The 15,365-nt window shown below is 41.5% G+C and overlaps 1 protein-coding gene across 1 annotated transcript in view; it reads left to right on the forward strand.

Moving 5' to 3' along the window:
* Positions 1–4,589: 4,589 nt before the first annotated feature.
* The window catches only part of LOC104135122 (solute carrier organic anion transporter family member 1C1), a 22,164-nt gene continuing 11,388 nt past the window's right edge, over positions 4,590–15,365 (forward strand). The window contains exons 1-9 of the mRNA XM_009648733.1: positions 4,590–4,718; positions 8,036–8,177; positions 8,996–9,128; positions 9,757–9,878; positions 10,752–10,898; positions 12,016–12,114; positions 12,892–13,137; positions 13,984–14,148; positions 14,874–14,893. Of these exons, the coding sequence (XP_009647028.1) occupies positions 4,590–4,718; positions 8,036–8,177; positions 8,996–9,128; positions 9,757–9,878; positions 10,752–10,898; positions 12,016–12,114; positions 12,892–13,137; positions 13,984–14,148; positions 14,874–14,893 (1,203 nt within the window). The remainder of the gene's footprint in view (positions 4,719–8,035; positions 8,178–8,995; positions 9,129–9,756; positions 9,879–10,751; positions 10,899–12,015; positions 12,115–12,891; positions 13,138–13,983; positions 14,149–14,873; positions 14,894–15,365) is intronic.

The following is a 15,365-nucleotide window of genomic DNA, read 5'->3' on the forward strand; positions in this document are numbered from 1 at the left end:
GTGCACAGTGTCCTGGAGTTGATAGGAGGGGAGAAAGGAAGAAAAAAGTGAGGAGGTGGGGGAGGAGGATGGAGTGGGAGAGAAGAATACCAAGTGCTCAGGCAAAACAAGAGACAAATAAGTTCCCCCACCCTTATGCTTCTTCCTTTCTCTACCTCCAGTATAAGATGTGCCATCCCTAGACAGGGTAATTTCTAACAGGTGGTTTTCCCCTCCAATGTTTCCTGCTTCTAATCTGGGACCAGTGCCTGTGCATGCACGTATAGATATGCATATGCCATAGAGGGAACTTACCTACGAAAACTGGTAGGCACCATCTCTGGGGACTTCTGCTGCCAGGTAAGATTTGGCTTTTCTTCTTCTCTTCATTGAGTCATCTTTCAGAGAGGATGTCCTTTAGCTGGGTTCATGGGGAAAGTCTCTGTACCGGTCTCCTGTGTCCACCTATTCCAGCAAGTGCAGCTCCTACCCCTGCGGGCTAACACGCGATGAAGGCACGTCTAAGGAGGCTTACTGCAAAGTGGAGGAGTTTCCAGTGGGGGAAGGACTTTTTTTTTGTTGCCTGGAGTTTGCATGAGTGGCAGGGGGGAGCTTCAGAAACTGTCTGACAGTGTCTCAGCCCACCGCATGCATGCTCAGGGACGGGCTCATCCTTGGACCTGACTGTGGGGCACAGCCCCGCATGTCATCCCTTGGGAGGGTGAGCGCCACTGCCACCCAAGCTGTGTCACAGGTGAGTTATGGGGCATGCTTTTAGTGGGGTAGAAAGCTGAGCCACCAGAGAGGGCTCCCGGACCCCAGCCAGCTGGAGCCAGGAACACAAGGAGGGGTCGGAGCCCCAGCGGTGGGCCCCGGTGACAGGCAGGGAGAAGGAGTGAGTGTGGCCAGCAGCTCTCCTTTGGGCAACGTCACCCGCCTGGGCTTACTCAGTTGTCGTAGGTGTGATGAGGTTTGTAAGGATCCTTTCGCTTCAGGGCACACACTTCAGTGTCTTTCTGTCCTGCTAGAATGAGTGGTGGATCAAATTCTGCCCACTATTTATTTCAGTTCTCCCACAAAATGCAATTTTACGGTGGAACTTGCTTGGTTTGATTTGATTCTTCCTAAGCGTGGTGGTAAAACACCATGTTCTTCCCTCCTTTAGTTTCACAGAGACTAAAATGTCTCTGGTTTTGATAGCTCCTGTTTTAGTCCTGTCCAAAACAACCTCTGTTCTGTGCACCTGTTTTGGGGATGATAGTACAGGATACGCTAACAGAACTAGACTCTGTTTTCACTTATATACGTACTCTTCTGTGACTGCCATAGGGTAGAGCAGCTTTTTTAGGACAGAAACCTGACTTATACAGTGCTTTCTTCAATGGCTTGCTTGCTTAATCTCTGGTGAAAGTTACAACAGGGATTTAGAAGAACTAATCCATGGAAACTCCGTTGATTAAATGTCTTTGGGGATCCGTGAGGACTTCAGAGTGCTCTGCAAGCTTCAGAAGAAGCTACCTGTAATTAGGAAACACTGCTTAGATGCTATTTGGTTGAAGGAAGAGAAAATTCATTGTCTACGGATACACATTTAACTGTTTTATGCTTTCATACACTTGCTTTTGTTCTCTCCATACGGTTACTTGCTAAATGTTATGCCAAGGCAACTGTTGCTCAGGTCTTATTTTTAAACTGTTAGTGAATAGAGAGAATGCACTTTACCCAAATAATAATATCCTTTCAGTTAGGAGTTTGTCTTCTAATAGATCTAGCTTTAAGAAATGTGTGTGTGTGTGCGTGTGCATATGCATCTGAGCATAGATACTTCTGCAGTCATACATGTGTTAGATCATGTAAAGAATGCATGGTTATATACACCTCAACTATGTGCACGCACACACACGCGCACACATATATACAGGGAGAGATGCGTAGAGGCTGCTAGATACAGAATGCTTGAATTTAGCATTGTAGCCATGAGAGGGATGAATTTGGGCCAGAGTGTTTCAGTGGTCATGAGGTGACTGCATTTAGGCTGTCTTTTTAAAGTACAAGATAGAAAATAGAGAAAAAGCCCGACCTTTCTTAAACAAGCAGTGCCGCAGACTGATTCTTTGTTGTCTGCTGAAGTGGTCCAGTAACCTGATCTCAGTGAAACCGGGAAGGAAGAGCTGACACAGGTTATCTCTCCTCATGTTCCATGGCATTGAAGAGCTATGGTATCCAAGATCCAGCAAATCCTCAGGGCTGTCACCGTACCCAAGTCAGTAACAGACCATCCTTACCAGTCAGGTATCATCTGATTCGATAAAAAGAGAGCTACCTCTGGCCTTCCAGTACAGTACAAGTTGGCTGACAAATACTACCAGGATAATACCAATGGCAGCAAAAAGTATTTGAGTGACATAAGGCAAGTTTGTGATTAGAGTGAACCACTCATATTTATGCTGGTTGCACGAAAGAGGAAAGATTAAAGTTAATACTGCAGTGGGCCGTGGTACCACTGGGCACACTGCTCTGCTCTCTGTCTTGCATTAAGAATTTCCCTCGAGGCATTGGCGGGGCAATGCAACAGATGATCTGAGATATATGGTTGCAGGTTGCTCTGGGCCAGAAAACTACTGACCTCCTTCAAGCTGTGCCATAGGAACAACTGGGGATACATTAAATCCTGTAAAACTTGTACAGCTGTCAGTCCTTCCTAGCACATTTCAATTTGACATCCAGAGTCAGATAATAAATGGTAATAATTTTTATACCATAACAATTTTTCATGTCGCTGAGTGTAAGTTTTAAGTACTGCTGTCCATTTGAGAATTGCACCAACTCAGTGTGGCATGAACTCACACACTGCTGTCAAGCATCTGTGTGTCATGTTCCACCCCTACACCTCCACAGCATTTTTTTTTTGGTTACCCCTGCATATGGGGTGCAGTGGAGCCTGCTGTGCAGGCCCCCTGCCCCTCTGCTGGACCTTCTCTAGTTGGCTGTTGCTTTGCTCAGAGGTGAGGACAATTCACTCAGCTGTGTTTCAGGTGTTTTCCTTTTTAATTTCTTTTTTCATTCTGAGATTGCTCTAGTAGTAATATGCAGAGCATTTCAAACCTTAAGGTAAAGGCTATTTGATGTGCTTACCTGGCAGCATACCTTATGTGAGTGTCCTGGCCATGCTCATGAGTTTGAATGAATTTATCCTCACATAAGTGCTGTGAGGTACATGCTGTCATTCCCCAATGTACAAGTTCAGAAGTGAGGCATGGAGAGATGATGTGACTTTTCCCAAGATCACAAGAAAGTCAGAAGCAGAGCAGGAATAGGTTATACGTTTTCTGCAGCAAGCACAAAGCATTCTTATTTTGTTATTGTTGTTTCAAAAAAAATCTGTATACTCATTAGCACTGACGAGAAAATACATTAGAGTCCCTGTTGGGGCAGTGCCAGATGCAACTATTTCTCTTATATGTAGTCAGTAGCTCTTATTTCATCTGATGTGATGGACAGATCTCAGTGAAAATGTTGGTACCGTAGCCGCAGCCTTTTTGCCTTGTCCATATACGAACAGAGCCTAGGCAAGTATTTGCATGAGCAAATCTTAGCATCTAGATATACTTTTGTTATTTTCACTTACATTTCTGGAAACACAAGTACCTCCTGCACAGACCCTTGGGAAGCCATGAAAACATGTTCATGTGCATATATATACATAAAACTTATGTAAGATCTGTGTCTTTAGACAAACATAAAGGGACAGGAACTTCTCGTATTCGTGTTTTCAGCCAGCAGTTATATGAAACAAAGTGCTGCTTAAAAGTGAACACAGAAGCTGATTTCATAAATATTTTCAGATCTGATTTAGAGATTGAAATTAAGAACAAAGTACTGCAGTATGTAAGTAGAGATTTAAGAATTACTGATATCTTTTGTTCCCAAAGTGCAGCATTTAGGTTTTCTTTACTTCTTTGTATTTACCTGCAAAGAAGCAAATTCACATTTTTTTCCTGTAACAATTGACCACTGAGCCCTAAGGCTCTATCTCAAATGGTAAAGGGAACTAAACCTCTTTATTCTTGTGTAACTCATTAGCTAACATCAGACGATTACAGCTAATGTTTCAATCTAAAACAATTCAAGTCCCTCATTAACAGGGTTAGATTTCCTTTGATCTAATTACTTAATGTCCCAGATCTATGGGAAATTCAGAGATCAGCTCTGAGAAATCTCTGCAGACATGGTCACATCTAGAAACCTGAACTTACATATAGGCTCCAGAAATGTTGTTTAAAATGTTAACAAGCCTCATTTAGTCTGCCGGTAATGCTTGGTCAAATATTCAATGAAATCACATTGATGATAGCTAGCGAATGAAGATGATGACTGGTTGCTGAGTATGAATTAATCTTCATTATTATAGGCAAGTGGATTGCAAATTTCCATAATTAAACATCCAGTGCACTGGTCAGATTCTGTTGTAAGGTTTGATAATTGCTGTTGTAGGGCAAACAGTACAGCGGGGTGTTGCTGTCACATGATGAGCTTTTGAGGCTGAGCTAATAGGGTGCCTGTTTAAAATGTTCTCCATGTTTTCTGCTTTAGAGGCAGGGGACATCATCATGGAGATTTCATCAAAAGAAAACACTCGGTTTTTCTCAAACACCACCACCCTTCATGTGGACCGATCTTCATTCAAATCTGAATCTTCCGCATCCAAGGAAAAACAGTCGTGTTGTGGAGGTATCAAGGTAGAGTAAGAGCTTTTGAATATTCCATTAGGGACTTAGAAAACCTCTTTTTCAGCGAACTATCCCTTTTTCAGTTCTGCTTATGTCTTGCTGAGTCAGGATGAAGTTATTAAAGATATTTCTAAGTCACAAAAAAAAGTCTGCTTCCAATCTGTATTTGCCTCACATTTGTCAGTGTTCAAATATAACATGTTGGTTGAGGTTTGCGTGTTATGAGATCTTCAAAGGTCATCCTGAAAGGTTGGTATATCCTCCTTATTGCACCACCCTATGTAACTGAAGTTAAGAACAGAGTATCGGCAGACAGGTAGGACAGTACAGGTTGCTTTTTTAAGATTGTAGCCATGGTAGTCTTCTGGGCTCTGAAAAATAATATTTGTATTATGGTCCATGTGTTTTGAGTGGTATATTATTAAAGTATTACTGTAATATTCCTGATTTGAGAGAGCTCTGCATGAGGTGGCTTTAAAACAAAACCGCAGAAGTATCACCGCCGCATCTGCATTTATCTCACCCATGCAAAGGGCTTCCTCGAGGCAATGGAAGCTCCCTGCTTCAAGCCTTGTAATGTGGCTGTACCTACCTGACAGTAGGACCACTGCACCTTGGAGGACCATTCCTCCCTGTACGGGACACTGGCATACGGGAGACGTCGTGATGCTTTGCCTACTATCTCTACCCGCTTTCCAAAGCCAGGCTGTAAAATGCTGACACTCTCTTGAGTGAGGTGTCAGTAAGCCACCATACGGCAATGAGATGAGATGATTTGAGTCGTATGGCAAATGAGACTTTGGCCTTGCCTAGTTCTTTTCATCTTGCACAGTCTTTATTTCTGTCGGGTTTTTTTCTCACACAAACACACGTATCTACTTTCAGATACTAACCCAGCTCCCAATACAGTCAATGACTTCAGCAATAGTTAACCTGAAGTCCATAAATTATGTAAAGCAGCTAATCTATTGAAGGATTAATTGAGTCTGTGGCTGCAACAAAATTATTTTGATTCCTGAATATTCTCCTTGATTTTGTCTGATCTTGTAAAGGCCCAGCAATGGGGTCCTGTTCTGAAATAAAAGATGAGTTGTGTTAATTAAATCTGTAGCATAATAGTAATTCTATCATTGTTCCTCCATTTGCTGCAGCAATAATCCGATTCCCTCATTGAATAAACCCTCAGTCACAGATTAGCTAGTCAGGAATCAGCTTATTAGCTCCAAAAATAGAAAAGCAATAATATTTCAGCTCACTCTCTTTCTGTTCCAAAAATTTTTGTCATCTGGAAACCCAAACCAATATGATTAACCTATTCCAGGGACTTAGAAAAACCTCTTTGGTGAACTAACCCTTCTTTAGTTCTGATTATGTTTTGATGAGTCAGTATGAAATTATTAAAGCTATTTCTAAGTCACCAAAAAAGTCTGCTTCAGATCTGTATTTGCCTAATATGTTACCAAAACAATATGCAGATTCAACAGGTTGTTTTTGCCAGTTATGAGCCTTCCCACATGTTAAAATTGCCTTTATTACCCAGAAAGATGTGGTGAAATATTTACTTACAGTCATTGACAAACCACAGAAGAATGTGAAATCACGTACACCTTCATGTCCCAGCTCTAAATTGGGGAGCATTTTTCCACCACTGCACGTGGTCTCCATCTCCCTCCTGGGACGGCTTCAAACCCAGCAGAAAAACTTGTGCCAAAGAGAGACAGATGTTTGAAGTTCTAGTTTGACCTATACGATTTTCTTGTGAAAAACCATATTTGCTTTCACATTACTATTTAAAATCCAAGAGCATAAACACACAGAAAATGTAAAATATTATGGCAATATTTTTACTAGAGAGCTCTTTGAGAGCCCTCACTGTGGGAAATAAGAACCAGATACTGTTTATTTACCCACAAGTGTTTCTGAAGGAGGAATAACCAGCACTGGATAAAGTGTGTTGAATGTGACACAGAGATATATTTGAACCTTAACACAAGAATTTGCGTTCAACAGTGATGCCAGTGTTATTACCAATGTGCCTTGTCAAATGAGATGTTGTAAGGAGTATTGCACTGGAGGTGAGTACATCGCTTCAGAGCACCTGCTTACTGGAAACGTGATTGCTCAGAGAGCAGGCCTAAGCAGTAGAACAAGGATCTAGATCTCTCTTTACACAAAACATTACTGTGTCTTTTAATTTCTTGTTTAGTTCGTTTTGGTTTTTTAACATCTTTTACAAAGAGCATCCCTACATACTCAGTCAACACAACCTGCATCTGAAGGTACAAATCAATGTTGCAGTTTCCATGACCAATTGCCTGACGTGTGAGTATCCCTAGAGCTTGTAAACTCAGTAACTCTGCATTCAGTGAAGGCAGATTTAGGCTCTGCAGGAGTGAAACAGTTGGTGCTAAGGACCCTGCACTCCCACTGTAGGCATTGCAGGGTGGGGGGTTACTTCAGACCAGCTCTACTCTTGTCCCAGAGACTGAAGAGCCATTGGTGGTTGAAGTGAATGTAATGCCCTTCTGGACCACATCTTCCAGTTTAATTTTGTATAAAAGGGATGCAAGTCTGCACATTTGCAGTATGTACCAAGGCACAGTGAAAGAGGCGGGAGCTTTATCTCCAGAGCCCACTTCTGATTCAGACTAAGACACTAAAACAGATATATTGATAACCAAGAGAAAATAGCTGCCTCTGCAAAACAAAAGGTTGAGAGAAGGTTGCCCCCCAGCAAAATGCAGTGTGCACTCAAAAGAAAATGTATGTATTAGAGCTTGCAAGCGTTCTGGTGGGGAAAGGATGAGCCTAGAAGAGAATTGCCAGTCAGGCCACTGTTCGACTCATGGAGCCATGTAACAGGAGGCAGAGACTTCTCCCTCCTGGCCACCCTGGGCTTTAGTGGGAACAGTTTACCAGAACAGGACTCTCAAATCCAGCAGACTGCAAAAGCCTATGTTAAAAAATGCCCAAATAACTCACCTCCCCACCAAGCCACACTTAACATTTACCCTTATTGTTATTGCATAAGATAGCCGCTTCTTGGAGAGATCAGGAGGGTGATCCATCTCTCTGTCCTTCAGAGCATCAGTAGCTTTGGCATCTACCTGAAATTAGCAGTGGCTGATAGCAAGTTCAGTTTATATCATTGTTGCTCATAAGAAATGAACAAATCGGCAATCTAGCATTTCATAAAAAGTAGGAGAAATATCAACGTGGTTATTTGGGAAAGGAAGAGGTGGGAATGTAAAAATTGTTTAAAACTAACACATAAAGTAAAGCCTTCTCTACTGCCTGATTTTAATCACTATCAATTTCTTTCACAGATATTTCTTGGTGCATTGTCTTTTGTTTATTTTGCTAAAGCACTATCAGGAAGTTATCTAAAAAGTACTATCACACAAATAGAAAGAAGATTTGATATCCCTTCCTCTCTGGTTGGCGTTATTGATGGCAGTTTTGAAATTGGTATGTGCTGTAGAAACCCATTTTTGTTTTCAGAAGAAAGCAGTGATGGAATTTGTGGAAAATGATTCTATGAATCTCCTTGAGCCATTAAAATTGAGCAAGATTCACCTAGTAAAAATCAGCATGGCTGTCAATATGATTACATTGGGTAGGATAGGGTTGCTAATACAAGCAATTCAACATAGTCCTAAATATTTTGTAATTTGATAAGCTTAGTGCGTGGCTAATTAACACTAACAGAAATTTTGACTGTTGAATGAGAATTTACCTGCACAGATTTCCTCTTTCTCTCTCCTTTTGTCAGCAATCCACCTCCCCCACAAGCGTTTGCCCTTTGTGATTTATTAAGCAGCAAGAGTACAAACCTCTAACCGTAATCTACCTTCATTGTCCAGTCCATCCCCCTCCCTCTTGCACTAAGGTTTCCAGAGAGACATCATCTCTTATGATTTCAGATTACTGAGTTTATCTTGTGGGTGTTCAGTGGACTGCGGTTATGGTGGGAATGAAATCTTAGCCTAAATGTTTAAAGTTCTGTTTGATTCTCTCTTTTCCTGCTTCCCTGGTTATTTGTTCTCTTCAGCTGGCACAGTCCTTCCACTTTTTTCCAGCTGCTTATCCAAAAGTTTATGGGTTTCTTATCACAGAAGGCATTGTGCTCCTGTAAGAATCCCTAGAAAGAGGGAGAAACACCAACCCCACACAATCAGCCCTCTCCCCATGAAATTGCTGCCTATATCACACACTAGGAATTGTTATTTTAGGGGATCTCTTGTCAACAAGCCGTAAAACTCAGTTTTCCTTTTGTACTCTCAAAGGGAACCTCCTAATCATAATTCTTGTAAGCTACTTCGGAGCGAAGCTTCACAGGCCAAGAATAATTGGAGCAGGCTGCTTAATTATGTCAGCTGGAACATTCCTAATTGCGATGCCCCAATTCTTCATGGGACGGTAAGTGCAAAGTGGTTGGTGTTTTCCAACTGGGCTATGCACACTGAATGTTGGCTCTCTAAAATATTTAGGTATTGATTGTGAAGATTCCCATAGAAATAGGCACATGTGGCTGTGGTTACTCAATTTAATATTTTTTTGTGGAAATACTGATTACTGTAGAGCAAATAATTTAACACATATGCTATTCTTAGTTGTAATCAACTTATCATTTTCTTAGTCTGTGATCTTGATCAGCCACACTTTGACATGGTTTAAGAGTTGTTGAAGCTTCAGTTGTGAAGTGATGATTAAACTCAGGAAGACAATCTGAGTATTAAACACAAGCCAGAGGATACACCCACTGTCTGATAATCTCTTAGTACAGATTCATGCATCACAGCAGAGCAAAATGCCTGTTAAATGGAAATGCATCACTGTAACACAAAGAGAAATGAAGGGACAATTTTCATGTTGTACCGCAGTATAAACTGAGTTCCATTTATCCCGGTAAACCATCATTGGCAGCACTAGATGCAGATGAAATTTGCATTTAAGTGCTATGGGCCTATCTTTCATGGTAGTAACAGATCTGTTTGCTTTTTCTTCTAAGTTGGGACAGTAAAACACAACTTTTGTTTATAAACAGATATCGGTATGAAAGATTTCCTTCCACCATCAATTCGACTGTTAGCATCTCTCCATGCCTGCAGGATAAAAGCCAAACTCCGCTCTCAACCTTAGAAAAATCTCAAGCAAAAATAAATGCAGGTGAGAATGATCTCTGCCAAATATTGTCAAAAGCACACTAAAATACATCAAAAGGTTCCCAAACTCTCATGCAATAGTTTATTGGAATGCAAAAAATAATAAATGGGAATCAGATGAATCTTTCCCACAGAAAAGCCAGGTTTACTGACTGGGGCAAATTTATTAAAAATAAATCTATAACTGCCACTGCCCACTGCCAAGAGTTTTTTCAGGCCGCAGCCTTTCCTCCAGCCTTGCTGTCTCCTCCAGCAACTTTGAGGCTTGCAGAAACACCAGTCTCCCATGGGGACCTTGGAAAGTCATGGTCTTCCCTCTGCCGGGAAAAGTGCCTTTAGATCCTCGGCCCACTGGAAAGAGCAGCTTGGGTCTCCCAGCTTGCAGACTCCCTTCTTGTTTCCCTCCCTGCCTACTGACCCGGTTTTGCACACCACAAAACTGTCTCCCCTCTGGGTGAGTTTTGGTCCTCATGGGCAAGGAGCCTTCCTCCCCAATGCTTGGCCATGAATAAGCTGCGAGTGATCAAATCAAACCCTCTATGTGGCTGGTAGTGCTCACTATTGTCAATGTTTCCCAAATCTTTACATTAGGAGACCCCAGTTTTGGTTAGAAGGAAGTGGAAAATGTTTCTAAAATGGGATGTGGTAACAAATTTATAAAACTGGCCAACTTCTAATATTTTTGACTGAAGTTCTTGTTAAACTTGTGTCCACCTCAAGCTGATTGGGTTAACATTGCCATTCCCACAGCTCACAAAACATTTTTCACAGTTTTCATACTGGTTTCCCCACATTAGAAGTATTTTAGAAGTCCTGTTCATTCAGTACCAAACTGTTAATGAAAAATGCATCATTGTCTCCCTTGTGATGTACCCAGGGTGTGAAAAAGAAGCAGGCTCTTCCATGTGGATCTATGTTTTACTGGGAAATCTTTTGCGTGGAATAGGTGAAACTCCTATCCAGCCTCTGGGAATTACATACATTGATGATTATGCCATTGAGGAGAATGCTGCCTTATATATCGGTAAAATAAATACTACTTTTTTTTCATGATGGATTTTTCCCCAGAGGAAACTGAGTCATTCTGAATAATGGCATGAGTGTTACTGAATTAACTTGCCCTGATTGTTTTGTTTGCATAATTTCCAATATTAAAGTTTATTTAACAGTCATGTACTCTCAAGGGACCAAGTTCCCCTTTAATTATACCAGCACAGTTCCATTATCTTAATTTGAGGAAAGAATTTGACCTTAGGTTCCTGCTGTTACCCTAATCTTCCTAATTCTTCTGGATGTGGACTGCTGAGCCTCTGTGCACATTCAGTTCTCTGGAAAGTGATAAAAAACATGTACTCTCTTAAGCACTTAAAATAGAATTTCTGCAGGCACTCAAAACATTCCCTCCAGATTCAGTTAAAATTATAAACAATAGTGCTGAGGCTTTAAAAAGTTGGTATCACTGTTTTCTGGTTGTGTTCATTGCCTGAAGACTTCTGCACATTCACCTGAAATATTACCAAAAAATCCTTCCCCATCAGCATCTTGTCTTGACAAGTTTCCAACCTGGCAAAAGGCAAAAAGTCAGGTTCTCTCAGTCTTCCTGAATTTCCAGATCAATTTTGAAGATTCAAAATATTCAGAAAGTTTGGCTGAGGGTTATTGAAACAGTTTAATATTATAATATACGAATATTTAATATACAAAAGCAAAGTGATGTTTCAGCCTAAACCTTTCTAGGTTTTTCACAACTTAAAGTGATCTGTTCACTTAAGTAATAGACATTTCTTTCCAGTTACTTTAATCGAGTTGGCTAGAGAGTTCCTAGATTGGTGCTGCTATTGAGTTTAGGTCATTAACTTCCCTATTTTTATTTTCCTTTGGGCTGAATTACATTCTCTAATTGGATGATAACAACAAAAGTCGAAGTGCCAGTGTAGTGGGGGACATTTTATTGTTGGCTTTTTTCTTCTTGAAAATGTTCTAACTTGTGTAACTGATGTGCCAGCAAGCAAAGGTTGGTTCAGTATTTTAAGACCGTATCACTGGTTACCCATCACACATCATACTTTGCTGCTAGGTACAGCAAGAACCAGTGCTCTTTTTAACTCAGAAGCCTAACAGTCCCCTCTTTTCTATTGCAGGCTGTGTACAGACAGTTGCAATTATAGGGCCAATATTTGGCTTTCTTCTAGGATCCCTGTGTGCCAAACTTTATGTTGACATTGGCTTTGTGGATCTGGGTAAGTCAGAAAATTCAGGTTTTAAAAATTCATCCACATTCCATAATGCCTTTTTTTTTTTTCTAGTCATCTTCTAGGTATAAGGGGCTAGCGGGGCTAGAGCAGGCCCTTTATGAAACAAAAATGATGACAGCAATGCCATGCCCCAGGCAGAAAAGGCCAGCAAGAAGGATGAGTATGGAGGAAGTAGGAGGCCTGACTCTTCCTCAGCCCCAGCAGATCTGCAGCTGGTGCCCCCCAGGAGATGCCCTGGTGAGGAGGCTCTGGGGGGACAGCAGGCACCGGGAGGAGGCAGGACTGAGGCTCAGGATCCTGCCAAAAGCTGTGTGCCTGTGTTTTCTAGTACACTGTTGCTGCCTAGAAAAGCGGTTCTGCAATGGGTATTGAGGCTCCTGATTGCCTTCCTCCTGAGAAAACACCTTCCACCCGGTTTTCCCCTGGCACTTTTGTGCAGAACAGCCTGACTGGAAGCAAGTGCGTGAACCGCCTGGACTACCCCATGTCCTGGGCCTTGCAGCCTCTCTGGGGATACGCGAGCGGCACAGCTGGGGACCCTGTGGTGTCAGGGGAAGGCTGCTGCTGTGTCACAGAATCAACAAGTCCTTATTGCCTCCCCACAACTGCTCCTGCAACACCCATAGAGACACATAGCACAGCTAAACCTGGTGAGATGGGGGTGGACTCCTCTGGAGAAAGTCCCTGCAAAATCACCTTCCTTCATCAGCAAACATTCTTGAAAAGCATTTATTTGTTTCTCCTTTTTTTTAATTTCTCCAGACAGCGTAACAATAACTCACAAGGACGTGCAGTGGGTGGGAGCCTGGTGGCTGGGTTACTTAATCGCTGGTGTGATTAGTGTTCTGGCCGGCATCCCCTTCTGGTTCCTGCCAAAGCACCTCCCGAAACCAGAGAGCAGAAAGGACTCAAATACCTCTTCCGAGCACTCAAAGTTCATCACTGAGGATAACAAGGATCAACACAAACCTTATCAGCAGCAAGTGAAGATTGCTGAGATGGCAAAAGGCAAGTCAGTAGAGTTTCTTTCCTGCCCATTGAGTCTTTCTCTCACTAGCTATTATACTTTATACTTTCTGAGGCCATGTTTTTATGGCCTCAGCATTAATTTTTCCCTCAGATGTCACTCTCCAGCTAACTAGTATGTACAAAAAAGGGTCTTCTAATTGTTCCCTGGACCTGCTCTTGCATACAGAATTTCTCCAGCTGAGATTTGAAAAATTACACTAGTAGCCCAGCAAATATGAAACTCTGCAAACACTTTTCATTCACAGATCTGCTGCAGAAGTGGGGGTCAAAAATATGACAACCTCAGTTTCTGCTAAATCTTTTTCTCTAAGGTCATTCATCAGAAAACCACATACAATATCTGATGGGCACAGAGTAGATACAGCATTTTAGGGGCTACCTGGATGTAGACAGGAACTGTTTCACACAATTACATTTCTTTGGCCCTATTTTTGCCAAAAGCATTTTCCCTCAGTACTTGGAATCTGTAACTCAATACATCTGTGCTTACTGTCAGCTGCGCTTGAGCTCCCTCTGCCCCCAAATTGAGCTAAAAGATGCTGTGGCTGTCGAGGACACCTAGAAACCAAATCAGTCCTGTTTTATGATGGAAAGAAAATAACTAAAATCAGGTGTCTCTTCTGGAATATTGATGCTTAATATTTTGCTCCACTGTTCCCCCATCCAGAAACGGGGAAGCTCTTAGCAGCATCATGGGACTTCATGGATTCCTTCTGTAATGTCCTGCAGTCCTTCTTTGGAAGGCGCAAACATGTTGCAAAGCATTATTCACAGCAGTTAATCTCTTTCTGACCTGGTTGTCATTTCTGCCATTTTGTCTTGCAGACTTCTTGCCATCACTGAAGAACCTCTTTGGGAACCCAGTTTACGTTCTGTATTTGTGTGCAAGTATCATTCAGTTCAATTCTTTAATTGGCATGGTGACGTATAAGCCAAAGTATATTGAACAACAGTATGGGCAAACATCTTCAAAAACTAATTTTGTTATAGGTAATGTTATATCTGCTTCTTGATACCTTAAAAACGGACATTTTAGGAGTGGCATATATATATATATATACCAGTTTACGTTCTGTATTTGTGTGCAATGGATTTTTTTTTAGGATACGTTTATTTCTTCTCCTTCCTTCTCTGGCTTTAAGTAGTAGTTCATAGAAGGTAAGTTATTTCATTTCTACTTTAGCACTAGTTCGGTCTGAGTATGCAAATGTTACTGCAAAAGTTCTCCATTCGATACTTTATTTCCCATTCTACTGGAAATTTGAACAATAATGAATATACCTCACAAGAGAATGATTGAAAAGACAATTAAATTTAAAATACACAAATTTGTCATCAGACAGATCTGTTCCCTTGCTGGCTTCCCATTTATTTCAATGAAATAAAGATCAACTCAGTGACTGGTAAGGGACTGACCATAAAGTAGCTGTGATATTGCCAGTGATTTATTTTCTGAAGAGGTTGGTGTTACATAAAAGGAAATCCAAGTCCCATTAAAAACTTAACATTATCTCAGTGTGATGCAGGTGAAGGAAAAATAGGTATTTCTGCCCTAATTTTACCTAAGAGCCTTTTTCTGTTGTGAAGTTAGTCTCCCAAGCCCTCCTGTGCAGCATGAGAGAGAGATTCTGCTTCTGCCTCTGGGTATCAAGGTGGCCATTTTTGGAGATGTCTTCAGGATGGTGAACTTCACTGCCCAGTTGCTGAACCTGCAGGCTTGGGTTCAGTTCCTGAAGTCCAGGGATTCAATAGCATTAGACAGCAAAGAGGTTTACATCCATCCAATACAGAGGGAACTGCCTTGTTTCAGAGCAGCATTAGTTGCACAGCAACAGAGGTATATATATGCAGAAAAGCTGTATTGATCCATTGTGCTATGTTAATTCCTTAAAGATAGAGGTTGGAATTTCCTGGCACGAAACTCCTAAAAGCAAGGAGAAATCTTCAAGTACAGTCAATGGCCAGAGAAAGTCCAGAAAACAATCCCTACATTCAGTACAGTACTTCTCATTGTATTTAAAGATTTTCTGGAGCTAAGCTTTCAGGTATGTGCAAACTGAATGAGGATTAAGATCCATCTGATTTCACAAAGTGTAGGGACTACATCCAACAGAGAATGTGAGATGGCTTGGCTAGGGAAGGATCCTGGCTGAGTGGCCATCCCTGCTGTAAGGTGTTTCACCTTCCCCGTTTACCACTGTCTCCCT

This window comes from Egretta garzetta, unplaced genomic scaffold, assembly GCF_000687185.1.
Source record: "Egretta garzetta isolate BGI_Z169 unplaced genomic scaffold, ASM68718v1 scaffold81, whole genome shotgun sequence".
Classification (NCBI taxonomy): domain Eukaryota; kingdom Metazoa; phylum Chordata; class Aves; order Pelecaniformes; family Ardeidae; genus Egretta; species Egretta garzetta.